Consider the following 14,692-nt stretch of genomic DNA (forward strand, 5'->3'; position numbering starts at 1 on the left):
ATCAATGGTAACATTCCAATCATACGGAGTCTAAATTGCACAACGATGCTTTAAAATATATATTTGTACCAAGGAAACAGATTTTGAAACACTACTACTGTAGTGCCCCTCGCTTAGGCTAGAAAGTCTAGCCTAGGCGAGAGGTTATCTCGCTCAGGCGAGTCAGTCTCGCCTAGGCGAGACACCAACAGTGGCAAAAATAGAAAATTGGGCGAACCCTCGCTCAGGCTAGGCTAGTTCGCTCAGGCGAGATCGTGATCTCGCTCAGGCGACCCCAGCTCGCCTAGGCGAGGCTTCGCACATGAACAGAGGTGCGTTTTCCTGGTATTTTCGCTCAGGCGAGCGGTACTCGCCTAGGCGAAAATATCAGGTCACGAACCTGTTCCTTCATGCAGCAAGCCAGTTTCCCTTTAGCACCAATCAAATACTTATCAATTCACACAATTTCAAACACCAAATCCATAAATCAAACATGCAATTCAAGCTTTTTTTCACGGACTTTCTAGAAACTTTAAAGAAAGGGTTAGCTTCCCTTACCTTCCCACAACAAAGCCCAAGCAAGATCAGCTCTCAACAGAAGAATGGTACCACTTCAACACTTAAGGAGCTGAAAGGGAATTCTAGACATGAGTTTATTCCCAAATTTCGACCCAACCACTTAAAGACCCTAAAATCAGAAAGAAGGAAGGTGAACTGAGGAAATTGAAATTTGACTTACGCGTAAGGATGGATCGAACAACTTGGGGAGGAGGTTCTGTGGTGATCTCAGGTTGTGTTGCTGTTGCTGAAAGAATGAAAACAGATTTAGGGATTGAATTTAGGAATCTGAACTTCTTTGGTGGTTAGAGAGAAGGAGGAGAATTGTGAAGTAGAGAGGTGTAGGTGAGTGGAGTATAATCTCCTTGTGTGTTGGCAGAGAGTGTTCTTAGAAAGGGGGAAAAATAAAAGAGGGTTCTCACATTCTCCCCAACAACAAGAATTTTCGTCCCGAAAATTAAGACTTACCGGAAAACAGGTGTGGATACGATTCCCTCACTTCCTTTTCAAGTTCCCATGTAGAATCCCCTGTTCTCCTATCCCAGATGACCTGAACTAGGCTGACCGACTTTCCCTTGCGTTGTCTAGTCTGTCTATCACCAATACTAACCGGTTGAACCTCCACTGAGAGATCTCCTCTAATTTGTAGATTTTCAGACTCTAGCACATGAGAGGGATCAGATACATATTTTCTGAGCTGAGAGACATGGAATACAGAGTCAAGGTTAGACAGCTGAGGAGGTAGAGTGATCTCATAAGCCACTGGCCCAATCTTTCTCAGGATCTGATATGGACCGATGAACTTAGGAGATAGCTTTCTTGAGCGAATAGCCCTCCCCACACCAGTGGTTGGGGTAATCCTCAAGAAAACGTGATCTCCCACTGCAAACTCTAAAGGTCTTCTCCTCTAATCAGCATAGGATTTCTGTCTGCTCTGAGATGCCTTCATTCTTCCTTGTATCTGCTTGACCTTTTCTGTAGTTTGCCTCAGATATTATGGTCCTACAACAACCGACTCTCCGTCTTGGTACCAACACAAGGGGGTCCTGCATCTCCTGCCATAAAGAGCTTCATATGGCGCCATGCCAATGCTCGCATGGAAACTGTTATTATATGTAAACTCCACCAGGGGCAGAATTTCATCCCACGTGCCAAGGTGATCTAGCACACACGTCCGCAAGAGGTCCTCAAGAGACTGTATTGTCCTCTCGGACTGGCCATCCGTCTGAGGGTGGTAAGCTGAGCTCATGGTTAGTCTGCTACCCATGGCATTCTGCAACGTCTGCCAAAAACGGGAGGTGAAACGAGGATCCCTATCAGAGACTATGCTCAACGGCACTCCATGCAGTCTCACAATCTCATTGATATACATCTGTGCCAACTTCGTCATGGACATTCTTAGGTTCACTGCGAGGAAATGGGCACTCTTGGTCAGGCGGTCTACTATAACCCATATAGCATCATGGTTCGTCACCGTCCGTGGTAAATGGGTAACAAAATCCATAGCAATGTTATCCCACTTCCACTCTGGAATCTCCAACTGTTGCAGCATCCCTCCAGGCCTCTGATGTTCTGTCTTAGCCTTTTGACAGGTCAAACAGGATGATACATACCGAGCAATGTCCGACTTCATGCCCGTCCACCAGAACGATTCCCTCAGATCGTGATACATTTTAGTCATGCCTGGGTGCATGCTAAAACGACTCTTGTGGCCCTCTTTAAGAATCATGCCCTTCACCTCCAAATCCTCAGGTATGCAGACCCTGCCCCTGAATCTCAATACTCCATCACCTCCCATCTCAAAGTCCTTGGCCTTCTCTGTACCAAGACATTCCGCTGTCTCCCGTAATTTGGGGTCAGATAACTGTCTCTCCTTTATCAGGACGAGGAAATCACTAGATACGATTAGGCGGTTGCATCTAATGACGCCCTCTCCCAAAGTCACCTGTAACTGCATGTCTCTGAACTGTTCCACCAATTCCAACTCTCTGGCCATCATATAAGAGGCGTGAACTGTTTTTCTGCTTAGAGCGTCCGCCACCACATTTGCTTTCCCCGGGTGATACAAGAGTTCGAAATCAAAGTCTTTTAAAAACTCCATCCAACGTCTTTGCCTCATATTCAATTCTTTCTGGTCGAACAGGTACTTCAATGTGGTCACTGAAAACTTGGAACTGAGCACCGTACAGATAATGTCTCCAGATTTTCAATGCGAAAACCACCGCCGCTAACTCGAGATCGTGTGTGGGGTAGTTCTTCTCATGACTCTTAAGTTGCCTGGAGGCGTAGGCAACCACTCTCCTTTCTTGCATCAGAACACACCCTAACCCCTGCTGGGAGGCATCACAGTATACCACAAAGGGTCTACTGGTATCAGGAATCACCAATACAGGAGCGTTGGTCAGCTTTTGCTTCAACTCTTGAAAGTTATTTTCGCATCGGTCAGTCCAAGCAAAAGGCTGATCCTTACGGGTCAGCTGAGTTAAAGGCGCCACAATCTTAGAAAACCCTTCAATGAACCTCCGGTAGTATCCTGCCAGTCCCACAAAGCTTCTAATCTCAGTCGCTGATCTAGGACGCTCCCATTTTAAAACAGCCTCAACTTTGGATGGGTCTACTGATACGCCCTGGGCCGAGATCACATGCCCCAAGAATTGGACCGTAGTCATCCAAAACTCGCACTTAGACAGCTTTGCATAAAGCTGCTTCTCCCTCAAGATGCTCAGAACTGTTCTCAGATGCTCCGCATGTTCTTCGTGAGTTCGAGAGTATATCAAGATGTCGTCGATGAAAACCACTACGAACTTGTCTAGGAAAGGCCTGAAGATGCGGTTCATATAGTCCATGAACAAGGCAGGGGCGTTGGTCACACTGAAGGGCATCACTACATACTCGTAGTGCCCATATCTAGACCTGAAAGCAGTCTTCTGCACATCACCAGACTTAACTCTAATCTGATGGTATCCTGATCTCAAGTCGATCTTCGAAAACACCGCAGCGCCGTGCAACTGATCCATTAAGTCATTTATCCTTGGCAGAGGATATTTGTTCTTGATGGTTAGCTTATTGAGTTGCCGGTAATCCACACAAAGCCTGGAGCTGCCATCCTTTTTCTTAACTAGCAACATCGGCGCTCCCCAAGGTGATACACTGGGCCTGATGAATTGTTTCTCTAGCAGTTCCTCAATCTGCTTTTTCAACTCTGCCAGTTCAGCAAGAGCCATCCTGTAAGGTGATATTGATACTGACCCTGCCCCAGGTACCAGATCAATAGAGAACTCGATTTCTCTGGATGGGGGCAAGCCGGGTACCTCATCAGGGAAAACATCAGAGAATTCCCTCACCACTGCCGTCTCAAGGTGTCCGCCCTCCTTCTCAACAGATAGTTGAGTTAGAATCAAGAAACACTGAGATCCCTCTTGGATGGCTTGATCCACCTGCTGTGAGGACATCAACACAACCTCATCCTCTGAGCTGGGAAACATCACCCTCTTCTCCTTGCAATCGATAAGAATGTGATTAGCAGATAGCCAATCCATTCCCAAGATCACATCTAAGCCCTCCAAAGGTAAACAAATCAGATTTACCCGGTATTGGCGTCCCTCAACCTCAACCCTGCACCTAGCACACACGATTGAGGTTCTGATCAACCCAGAAGCAGGTGTGGATACCACCAAGTCAAACTGGAGCTCCTTCGCCGGAAGACTCAACTCCAACACTATAGACTCCGACACAAAAGAGTGTGTCGCTCCTGAATCGTATAGTACACATAGGCTCCTACCATCAATCATGCAAGACCCAAAGACGAGGTTACCTGCTCGGTTCGCCTCTGTGCCCGTCATGGCATACACTCGGCCAGCTGCCTGAGGTCTAGTACTTCCTCGTGTCTGTTGTGGCTGTGACTGTGTCGAAAGTCTTGGCATTGTGCTCCTGCCAGTGGGACAATCCCTGATAATGTGACCTTCCTGGCCACATTTATAACACGTCCGCCTACTACCAAGCTGAGGACAAGCGCTCCTCATGTGGGGCCCTCCGCACTGAAAACACCGAGGTCGGGGAGAAAGGTGCTGAGGGGACTGATGCTGAGGAGAATGATGTGGCTGTGGTGAGAATCTCCTGGGCCCCTGAGGCGGAGGTCTAGAGTAGGGTTTTCTCCTATCATCCTGTCGGCTCGTGGACCCAGATGGTCCTCCCACCTTCTGTTGAGACCGCTGCTGAGCCTCGACTTCCGCTTTCAGCTTCTCCATTACTCTTGCTTTTTCTACCAAAGCGGGGAACTCCTTTATAGAGAGTGGAGCCACCATGAGTTTGAGATCACCTCTCAACCCATTCTCAAACTTCCTACACTGCCAGTCTTCTGCCATCCTCAAGGTGTGGAATCTGCCCAAGTGCTTGAACCTTTCTGCGTACTCGGATACGGACATCTCCCCTTGCATCAACTGTAAAAACTCCACTTCCTTGGCATACCTCACACTGTCTGGGAAGTACTCAGCATAGAACTTCTTCTTGAATAGCTCCCAAGTGATGGTCTCCCTACTGTCTTCTAACATCATCTTCATGCTAGACCACCAATGAACAGCCTCCCCGGCTAGCAAGTACTCAGAATAGGCCAGTCTACTCTCTGATGGGCATCTTTTGGCCTCAAAAATCCTCTCCATATCTCGCATCCACTGATTTGCCTCGTCGGGAGTGGTCTTGCCGTCAAAGCGGGAAGGATGATGCTTGAGAAAGTCCTCCAAACTCCACTCTTGCACTCGTGGTGGTGGAGCTTGGGAAGATCCAGCCGCAGATCTATTCTCCCCTAGCTGATGTAAGGCTTCCAAGTGCCTCTGTTGGGTGGTCTCTGCTGCGAGTCTAGCAGACTCCATCTGCTGCAAGGCCAAGTTGTGTTGGTTCACCATGTTAGCATTATGTTGTTACATGGCTGCCAACATCGCCTCAATAGTCCCCACCAAGTGAGAGCTATCCGGGTTAGGAATAGGAGGAGGAGGAGGTCTAGGTGCCATAGTTCTGACGACACAAAGAGAGAGAGAGAGAGAGAGTCATCAGTTTATCTAACAAGCGCCACAAAAGTACCAAAACACTATAAGAAACACGCAACAGAAACTAGGCAAGCTCACACCTACAGACCCTAAAGGAACTACTGCTCTGATACCAAAAATGTAACATCCCATTTAATAGTTTTTCCATACTATCAAACAAAACATTAGATTTATGATCAAACATAGCAGATAGTAGGAGCAAACACGCAAACGTAGAATAAACATATCCAGTACAGTCCTCCACACGGATACATCTATGAACACATATACATCAGGTAAGAGTGGATGTAAGGGATGCTAGACTACCCCCAAGATCCTCAAAAATATACAGTGAGAGTCTAACTATAGTGGCACTCCTTGCCAAACTCCAACTTCTGCTCAAGAGGAAGCGTCTCCATCTGGTTTCCGCTCTGCTCCCACCAAACATAGGTGATCATTGCAAAGGGGTAATATGCAAAAGCAAACACATAACAGGAAGGGTAAGCTAACTGAAAGAGAACAAATATCAATGCACTTCACAACTTAAATTGTCATTTATAGCATGTAATTCAACCAAAAATCCTAGACTCGATATCCAGATTGTGTAAGTGACGTTAGAGCTCTTGGTGGCTTGCACCTGTAACGGTTCCCAGACTCTGCAGAGTCTGGACACATGGGGTATTCACCCGACCGTTCCTAGGGTAAGTCCCCTCCACGTCTAAGACTTGATCGAGTCCGACGACGAGGACCTCCTGCTACTCCTCACGACATAATCCATTCTACTCTACCTGAGCTTGAATGATTATTGGAGTTTCAGGATACCAACCATTATAGATTCCTTACATCCTTACACACACTTAAAATTCCTACTCGAATTTCCCTTGAAATTCCATCCAAACTTCATCTCTTCATACTTACATTCATCCAATTAAATCATTCTATACATCAATGGTAACATTCCAATCATACGGAGTCTAAATTGCACAACGATGCTTTAAAATATATATTTGTACCAAGGAAACAGATTTTGAAACACTACTACTGCAGTGCCCCTCGCTTAGGCTAGAAAGTCTAGCCTAGGCGAGAGGTTATCTCGCTCAGGCGAGTCAGTCTCGCCTAGGCGAGACACCAACAGTGGCAAAAATAGAAAACTGGGCGAACCCTCGCTCAGGCTAGGCTGGTTCGCTCAGGTGAGATCGTGATCTCGCTCAGGCGACCCCAGCTCGCCTAGGCGAGGCTTCGCACATGAACAGAGGTGCGTTTTCCTGGTATTTTCGCTCAGGCGAGCGGTACTCGCCTAGGCGAAAATATCAGGTCACGAACCTGTTCCTTCATGCAGCAAGCCAGTTTCCCTTTAGCACCAATCAAATACTCATCAATTCACACAATTTCAAACACCAAATCCATAAATCAAACATGCAATTCAAGCTTTTTTTCACGGATTTTCTAGAAACCTTAAAGAAAGGGTTAGCTTCCCTTACCTTCCCACAACAAAGCCCAAGCAAGATCAGCTCTCAACAGAAGAATGGTACCACTTCAACACTTAAGGAGCTGAAAGGGAATTCTAGACATGAGTTTATTCCCAAATTTCGACCCAACCACTTAAAGACCCTAAAATCAGAAAGAAGGAAGGTGAACTGAGGAAATTGAAATTCGACTTACGCGTAAGGATGGATTGAACAGCTTGGGGAGGAGGTTCTGTGGTGATCTCAGGTTGTGTTGCTGTTGCTGAAAGAATGAAAACAGATTTAGGGATTGAATTTAGGAATCTGAACTTCTTTGGTGGTTAGAGAGAAGGAGGAGAATTGTGAAGTAGAGAGGTGTAGGTGAGTGGAGTATAATCTCCTTGTGTGTTGGCAGAGAATGTTCTTAGAAAGGGGGAAAAAATAAAAGAGGGTTCTCACATTTTAGCACAACTGGTGACATCTCTCTTGTTGAGAGGGTGTTAAAGGTCAGGTCTGGGGTTCGACCCTGACTGGCAACAACCTACCTGGTGGTCCTTGTGTGGCCTGAGGGGTGAGGGGTTGAGGTGTATTGGGCTGCTGACTTGACACGGCCCTCTTGATTAAGAGGGGTGTTATAAGACAACTATCCTATATTGAATTATCTTATATTGTGATTATGACAAACTTTTTCTTTCAAGGATTTGTTTTATTTAATGGAAATTATTTTTAAATTTCATAAAAATTTAAAAGAAAAACAATTACAAATTTAAAAACGATTATGTAGGTTAAATCTTTGAGGAAATTTTCGTCATCGTGATATTATTGAAACTATTCAAACTTCTCTTAGAAGGTCTACCTGTAGAAAACAAACACCCACGTACTTACGAGACTTTTACACAAAACATTGCGGTAAAATATCATTTGCAAAAACATTTTACATGATAATTTATCTTCAAATTTTAAATACACTATCCTATGGATTTCTATTTTTACCTAGTCACGCAACTACTTTGAGGCTTCCAAATATCCCAAATGGATACAAGCCATAGATGATGAGCTACAATCCTTAAATACTAATCATTTTTGGATCTTCATATACCTTTTTCTTTTTCTTGACAAAATAATTATAGATTACAAATGAATCTACAAAATAAAACAAAGTGTTTGGACGCAGTTGATTGTTTCAAAGCTCGTATAGACCGAAAGATTTGGATTACCTGAACACGTTTGTCCTAGTAACAAAATTTATCGTCATTCATTTATTATTTGTTGATGCTTCAAACCAATGGATTCTTAAAGAACTTGATGTTAAGAACGCTCTTTCTCATGATGATCTTGATGAAGAAGTTTACATATAACCTTCACTTGATTTATCTATCATTAGTCCAGCAAAATTTACAAGCTACTATGCTCTTTATACACCTTTTGGAGAACATGGTACGAATAACTTTCTTCCTTCCTTCCATATTTCTAACATATCTAATATAATCCTTCCCTTTTTCTTAAACATCAAAAATATCACATTGTTAGTACCTTGTTGTTTATGTTGATATCATTATTTAAACAAATACTAACAAGATTGACATTAACAACATCACCATGTTGCTTAACTAACCGGTATATAACAAACCTTGAAAATCTTGACATGCAATATTAGTGTCATATTATATAGTTGATAAAAAAATCAAACCGCAAATACTTAATTGAACAAAAATTTAATAGTAACTCGGCCGAGAACTCTAAATATTTGAAAGACTCAAAATTAATTGAGCCTAACTTTTTTTAAAAATATTTAAGTCATTAAAATAAAATATTTTAAAAAATATTAATTATTAAAAATTTGTTTAAAATTTAACTTTATATAATTTTTGTTTTTTATTTAGATTTATGAAATTAAATTTACTTTTCAAAATACTAATTTTTCAAAATTTATATTTTGATGAAACTTTTTAAATTTACATTTTAGAACATCAAATTTATTTACATTATATTTAATGAATAATTAATTTTAAATGTTTTTAAAAATTATTATTTTGATCAAAATTTTTCTTTTTAAGAATTTATTTTTAAATAATTTTATTTAAAATTTTAAAAAAATATATATAAAAATATCTGAAGGTTTCTGTAATATAAAAAAAATAAAGTTTTAGATATATTTGAACACCATCCGAAAAATATGAGAACGTGTAATGAAGAGTTTATCCAGTAGAATGAATAAAATGTATACAAATTTACTAAAATATATATCACAATTGCATAATTGTAAGCCCGAAATTCGAATTTTTAGTAACATGATGTATCATAGTAGATTATTTTGAAGTGAAACAGAGTAAATTTCAGTTATTGATTCCTCGAAAGAAAAAAACAGTAATTAAATTGTTGATAAAAGAAAGCCAAAGATTAGTGTTTGGCCCAAAGACGAGTTCGTTGGTCGTCGTCATCTTCTGTATCTTTCATAGCACGGTGGTTGCAGCAACACACCCCAGCACTCACATGAAGCTGTCCTTGAAGTTCCAGGGTGATGAAAACCACCACCAACACAGCGCACAAATCATGACGGCCAAGGTACCCATTACTATACTCAACAACCCCTTTCTTTCCGCCGTCACCGCCACCACCGCCACCAACTCCGTTTCCGAGTTTTCCTTCTCACTCTCCTCAAACTTCACATCAGGCCCGTCCCTCAGAGTCTCTTACACGCCCACCGCCTCTCAACCCTTCTCCCTCTCCCTCAAGTCGGGCCTGGGCCTGTTGGGCTCCCCGGCCCACTCCCCTCTCGTCTTCTCCGCTAACTTCTCCCTCTCCCCAACCCCAACCCCTTTTTTCTCTCTCCAATTCAAACCCCAATTCGGCCACTTCTCTCTCCACAAAACCGTTTTCTCCGACACCCCACCACCCCCTTCTCCTCTCCCTCCCACACCTCAAATTGTGTCCGACGAGTCTTCCTCGGGTTGGCAGAATCTGAAATTGGAACCGTGCGATAACAGAGACCAATCACACCCTAACGTCTTGGAAAACTCTAACAACGATGGGAAACACGCTCTCTCTCCTGGAATTAGGGTTATGGCTCGGACGGTGGTGCCTGTTACGAAAGGTTTCTTCTTGAACTTCCGATGGGGGGTGAATTTTCCCCGGAATTTCGGTTCCAAAATGCCGAGCTTAACCGTGAATAAGATAGGGTTAGAGAGGGTTGAGGATGGGAAAGAGAATAATAACAATGATAATAGTCAGAAGAAAAGGGTCGGTTCTGAAGTTGATTTGCAGGTGTTGAAGGAAATGTGTTTTTGGATGGGGAGAGATTTGGAGAACGTGGAGAGGGAAAATAGGGAGATGAAAAATGCTCTGGATGAGATGAAAATGGGAATTTCCACCGCCAGAAAAGAAGTGGTGCTGCAACCAAACAGAGTGAGTAAAACCTCTTCTGAGGAGTCGCAGCGTAGAAGAAGCTACAAGAGTGGAAGACAAGAGGATGAGAAAAAAGTGCAGCCAAATAAATCGCAGAGTGTGGCCACTGACGTGGAATCTGAGTTGCAGAAAGCCATTAAGGCTGCTACCTCTTAGCAAGGTCAAGGTTGTTGGCTGTTACCACTTTTTTTATTATGCTTTCAATGTTTGCCTGTCTTGCAATGTTGTATACGACCTCAAGCTTTTCTTTCTTGTTTGTTCTTAACAATTACTGATTAATGTTCAGTGTAACTATACTTTGTAATCTTTTTTGCAACTGTCTATGACCAAGCTATATTTAGTAATATATAGAGAGAAAGAGACCTTCACTTCATAATTCATGGTGTGGATTCAAGATTACGGCGGCGTCATGAAAAATTGAAAGTAACTGTGTGTTGTTGTAGTCCTTCAACAAGGAAAATCTGAATTGATTTTGACAAAAAAATGCTATGAACTGTTACTAAGTGATTGTTTAGTTTTCTGGGTATAAATCACAGTTCTCCTGCAACTGAAATGTTGTATGGTGGCTTATTTCATTAGGTGATTACTACACACACCATTCCAGTTTCTGATATAAGAACTATTTCCCGTAGTTCATGATGATAGTTATGTTAGCAGTAGTTTGCAATAATGAGTTGTTAATTTGATCAATCAGTGTCTACCTTACATTGGACCCAGCTTTTCCTTCTCAGTTCATGCCAATTTTATTGAACTCCCACGCTTGACAGTGATAACTGAACCAAGCCAATGGTGATGAACACCGGGAAAACTACTGAAAGGATTGGTTGGCAATTATTGATATCGTAATTTAGTGTTTGGTAAAATTATTTATACAAAAATACTTAAGAAGCTGAACTTAAATTTTGTCTTACGTTGACTTAATTCTGGATATCAGTTAATTTAGTCTTTCAAATTATAAAAAAAACATTAATATGTAAGTATTGTCTTTAAAATTCTCTTTCTGAATATTTGATATAATTGTTTGGTCATGTTTCAAATTTAAAATCGTAATTAAAGTGAATCAAACTCGAGGGATATAGTATTATCTTTAATAATTTTAAATACTAAAATGATATTTTCATAATAATAATTAAGTCCATTAATATTTATAACTTCAGAATTACTTCAATCACTGGCTCACCCCCTTCAAACAACGGAATTAAACTCTCTTTAAGAAAAAAGGTAAAATGGCGAATAAAAATAAACAAAACACCCGATATACTAAATGTATAAAAAATTATGTTAAAATATTTTTTGTCAATTCTTTTAAATACTTGTTCATAACGTATTCATAATAATCAAAAGGATTAAAATGCATCGAATGGTAATTTACTTTGCAAAATTTGGTATCAATCAAAGATATTAATATATTAAAAAACATTATCCTTTTATTTTATTGGGTAGATAGAATTGGGCCTGTAATACTCAACGGCCCATTCAAAACCCAACCAAAATTCTAACTTCCTCTTACGAAACCCTAATATGTATCTATAAAATGTCACAACCCTTCTTCCCTGTCGAAGTTATAGCATCGCCATGTATGTATACGGTTCAGTAAAGGTTCAAAATGCAGGTGTCGGAAGCGAGTCTCCGGTGGGCTCTCGGTCATTGCCACGTTCTATTTTCTCTCTTTCTTTATTTTTATATTAATTCATATTTTTAAATAATTTATCAAACGATTTTTCCGCTGTTTGAAATGGGCATGTGATGAATCTCATCTTAAAAAATGGGTAATTTGCGTCTGAATTAAATTCATTGATGTTTTATCACCTTGGAGAACTGATGCCCTATTTTTATTTCTTTGTTCTAACTTTTCTTTATGTTTACCAGCATTAACATAATTTGAGTCTGATGAAACGATATACAACTATTGTAATAATTCATCATTATCATTCTTTTTGTGTATTAAAGTGAAATATTTTCCCACTTGCAACTCTGATCTTAAAAGACATGCGTGATTACCAAAATTTTGTTTCCTTCATTTGTTATTTGATGAAGTTCATTTATAATCTATTCTGAATTGGAACTGCAATGAGATTGAGTTCAATTAGTGTATAACAGATCATAAGCAAGTATACATTACTACTAGGCATTGACAAATCTACAATTCCTCCTAATTTCTCCTTCATCACCTGTAAGAACATTGATATTTCCCATCTTAATCATAGATTTAGCAAATGAAGCAAAGAAAAGTTTTTCATTGGATGCATAAGCCCACACATGCTCTGTAATCTGTCCATCCAAATCCTGGCTGATAAGAACATTATCAGAACCTAACAATCCATTCCCTCCAAGAATGTTTATAAAATACTGGTTGTCAAACCTTTTTGGGGTCTGCAAATCAAGGGGTGCAAATTTGTTGTCCCTTCCCTCAACAGGGCAAATAGACCGCAGGATTCTCCTGAAGGTTGTGTACCGTTTGTACCGATCATTGCCATGGTGATATTCATCTTCTTCTTCATATATCCTCTGCCTGAAGTTTAAACATCTTGCTCTTCCTATAGTATGGCTACCTGGTTTTTGTTCACCTGATTAGTTGCATAATCTCTTAATTTTTCAGTTGATTTCATTGTTTGAATTTAGTTACCGTTTGTCAAAATAATATATATACCTGATAGAGTTACCAAGTCTTCTGTGTCAAGGCCTTGTTGCTTGAAGTTATCTATGAGAACCTCTAGAGAAGAATTTGGAGCAGGAATGAAAAGGTTAGCTCCAGTGAAACTTGACTCCAGAGAATCCTTTCTCCCTAGCAACACCTCCCATCTTGGTCCTCCTCTCTGCAAAAGCCAACAACAGAAACTATGGTGAATCAGAAAGAACAATACATGTCTGATAAGTAATGACATTCCTTTTTATGTACCAGTTGAACTGCATCACGTGCAGCCATGGCAAGGATGTCTGCACATGAAACAGTGATGGGACATTCCTCTTCCAGCAAATACTTTATGTTGTCTATCAACTCAAACCCACGTAAAGAGTTCACATTTGGCCCTGCCAGTTTTTCGCTTGTCATGCCCTCCACGCTGTCCAGAAGCACCGATGCATCACAACCCTTGTTTCAATTCAACATCCAACAAATGGACAACAAAAAAAGAATCATTGATCGTGGAGATGAAAAGCTCAAGCAAAAGAAGAGAGAAATGGAAGATGGTTACTTACCATGACAAAGCAATCATGGAAGTGTAAGCGAAGTAGAGAAGCTGCCAAACGAGGATCTTTCAAAAGTGCCACCTCCACGTTATGTCTCACGATGTCTTCGGCTATGGGACACTTCTCCTTGTAGTAGTCATGAGCAAGAAGTTCCACTCCACTTAGAGTTGTAGCATTTAACAAAATACCCATCAACAAGAGTGCGATCTTCATACTCTCCATCGAAGGAAATGATGAAAAATGGGAATGGGAAATGCTGGTGCTGTATGTTGCTGCTGTATGTGCTTAAACTGAAGCTTCTGATAAAAATGTTTTCTTGTACAATTTGTTGGTGTTTTCTTCTACGTTTTCAAACCAACATTAGGGAAGAGAATTTTGCCAGGTGCTTTGGTTCCACCAAGAGTTGATACAACCAACTTGACTTTCTGTTTATTGTTTTTAATTCTGTTCTGTTTTATGAGCATTGTATATATTAACTGGGTAGCAGAAGGTGTTGTCATGGGAGAATTATCCACCCTAAGTTGGTTTGAAAATGTGGAAAAGAACAAGGACGAAATTGTATATTATTTGTTTTGATGGTAATTTTCCATGAAGCTATTCAAATTGTATATTGTATTATTGAGTGTTAGGAGAGTTTATGCTGGTGCATGTAGTTTTCTTAGTTAACTTGTATGCAGAGTCAATATTCATGGTCTGTACAAGAAGTCAGAATCATTTTCTGAGCAAAACAATAGTTACACTTTCTTATCTTCTAAATGTTAGTTCTAGTCCTTTTTTAAGTTTTGATATTTTTAGTGTTTGGTATCTTAATTTTTAAAAGCTTCAAAACTCTGTTCATCTATTTAACATTTGTATTACAAAGGAACAAAGTGTTTAAAAACATAATTGAAAATTTTAAAGCTTAATACAAAGGAAAGGAAAAAACAGTAAAACACAAATATTGTAGAGTCTAGTTAATTGATTTTAAATGACTTTTTAGGTAAAAAATGTTATGCATATTTTATAAGAATGTAATGATTTTTCAACAAATTACCTACTGCTTCCATTTTATAAAATTTAATTTATACATTATCAACTTAAATTATGTTGACATAA

The 14,692-nt window shown here is 40.4% G+C and overlaps 2 protein-coding genes, 1 long non-coding RNA gene and 1 other non-coding gene across 4 annotated transcripts; 2 read left to right on the plus strand and 2 right to left on the minus strand.

Annotated features, from left to right (window-relative positions):
- Positions 1 to 537: 537 nt before the first annotated feature.
- Positions 538 to 919, minus strand: LOC146888522 (uncharacterized). Its single transcript, XR_014992427.1, has 2 exons — positions 719 to 919; positions 538 to 607 (listed from the first exon to the last, which is right to left on the minus strand). It is a non-coding gene; the product is annotated as an uncharacterized LOC146888522 (long non-coding RNA).
- Positions 920 to 9,395: 8,476 nt separating this feature from the next.
- LOC114166972 (uncharacterized) lies at positions 9,396 to 10,784 on the plus strand. The gene has a single exon (XM_028051855.2). The coding sequence runs from the start codon at positions 9,497 to 9,499 to the stop codon at positions 10,562 to 10,564; it is 1,068 nt and encodes a 355-aa protein (XP_027907656.1). The 5' UTR covers positions 9,396 to 9,496; the 3' UTR covers positions 10,565 to 10,784.
- A 1,293-nt stretch (positions 10,785 to 12,077) lies between these two features.
- Positions 12,078 to 14,435, minus strand: LOC114169807 (Peroxidase superfamily protein). Its single transcript, XM_028055134.2, has 4 exons — positions 13,607 to 14,435; positions 13,308 to 13,499; positions 13,059 to 13,224; positions 12,078 to 12,960 (listed from the first exon to the last, which is right to left on the minus strand). The coding sequence occupies exons 1-4, from the start codon at positions 13,817 to 13,819 to the stop codon at positions 12,533 to 12,535; spliced, it is 999 nt and encodes a 332-aa protein (XP_027910935.2). The 5' UTR covers positions 13,820 to 14,435; the 3' UTR covers positions 12,078 to 12,532.
- On the plus strand, positions 12,143 to 12,238 carry LOC114174773 (small nucleolar RNA Z101). Its single transcript, XR_003602735.1, has one exon. It is a non-coding gene; the product is annotated as a small nucleolar RNA Z101 (small nucleolar RNA).
- Positions 14,436 to 14,692: the final 257 nt, after the last annotated feature.

Source organism: Vigna unguiculata, chromosome 2 (assembly GCF_037176805.1).
Source record: "Vigna unguiculata cultivar grain cowpea cultivar isolate G323 ecotype 2 chromosome 2, ASM3717680v1, whole genome shotgun sequence".
In the NCBI taxonomy this organism is placed as follows: domain Eukaryota; kingdom Viridiplantae; phylum Streptophyta; class Magnoliopsida; order Fabales; family Fabaceae; genus Vigna; species Vigna unguiculata.

What these genes read in the sequence shown, in the direction of transcription:
- LOC114166972 (XM_028051855.2), top strand. Translation starts at nt 9,497, where the DNA reads ATGAAGCTGTCCTTGAAGTTCCAGGGTGATGAAAACCACCACCAACAC.
- LOC114169807 (XM_028055134.2), bottom strand. Translation starts at nt 13,819, where the DNA reads ATGGAGAGTATGAAGATCGCACTCTTGTTGATGGGTATTTTGTTAAAT. An exon ending in TCCATGATTGCTTTGTCATG is followed by an intron (nt 13,500 to 13,606) that starts GTAAGTAACCAT and finishes AATTGAAACAAG; the next exon opens with GGTTGTGATGCATCGGTGCT. An exon ending in AGACTTGGTAACTCTATCAG is followed by an intron (nt 12,961 to 13,058) that starts GTATATATATTA and finishes AACAAAAACCAG; the next exon opens with GTAGCCATACTATAGGAAGA.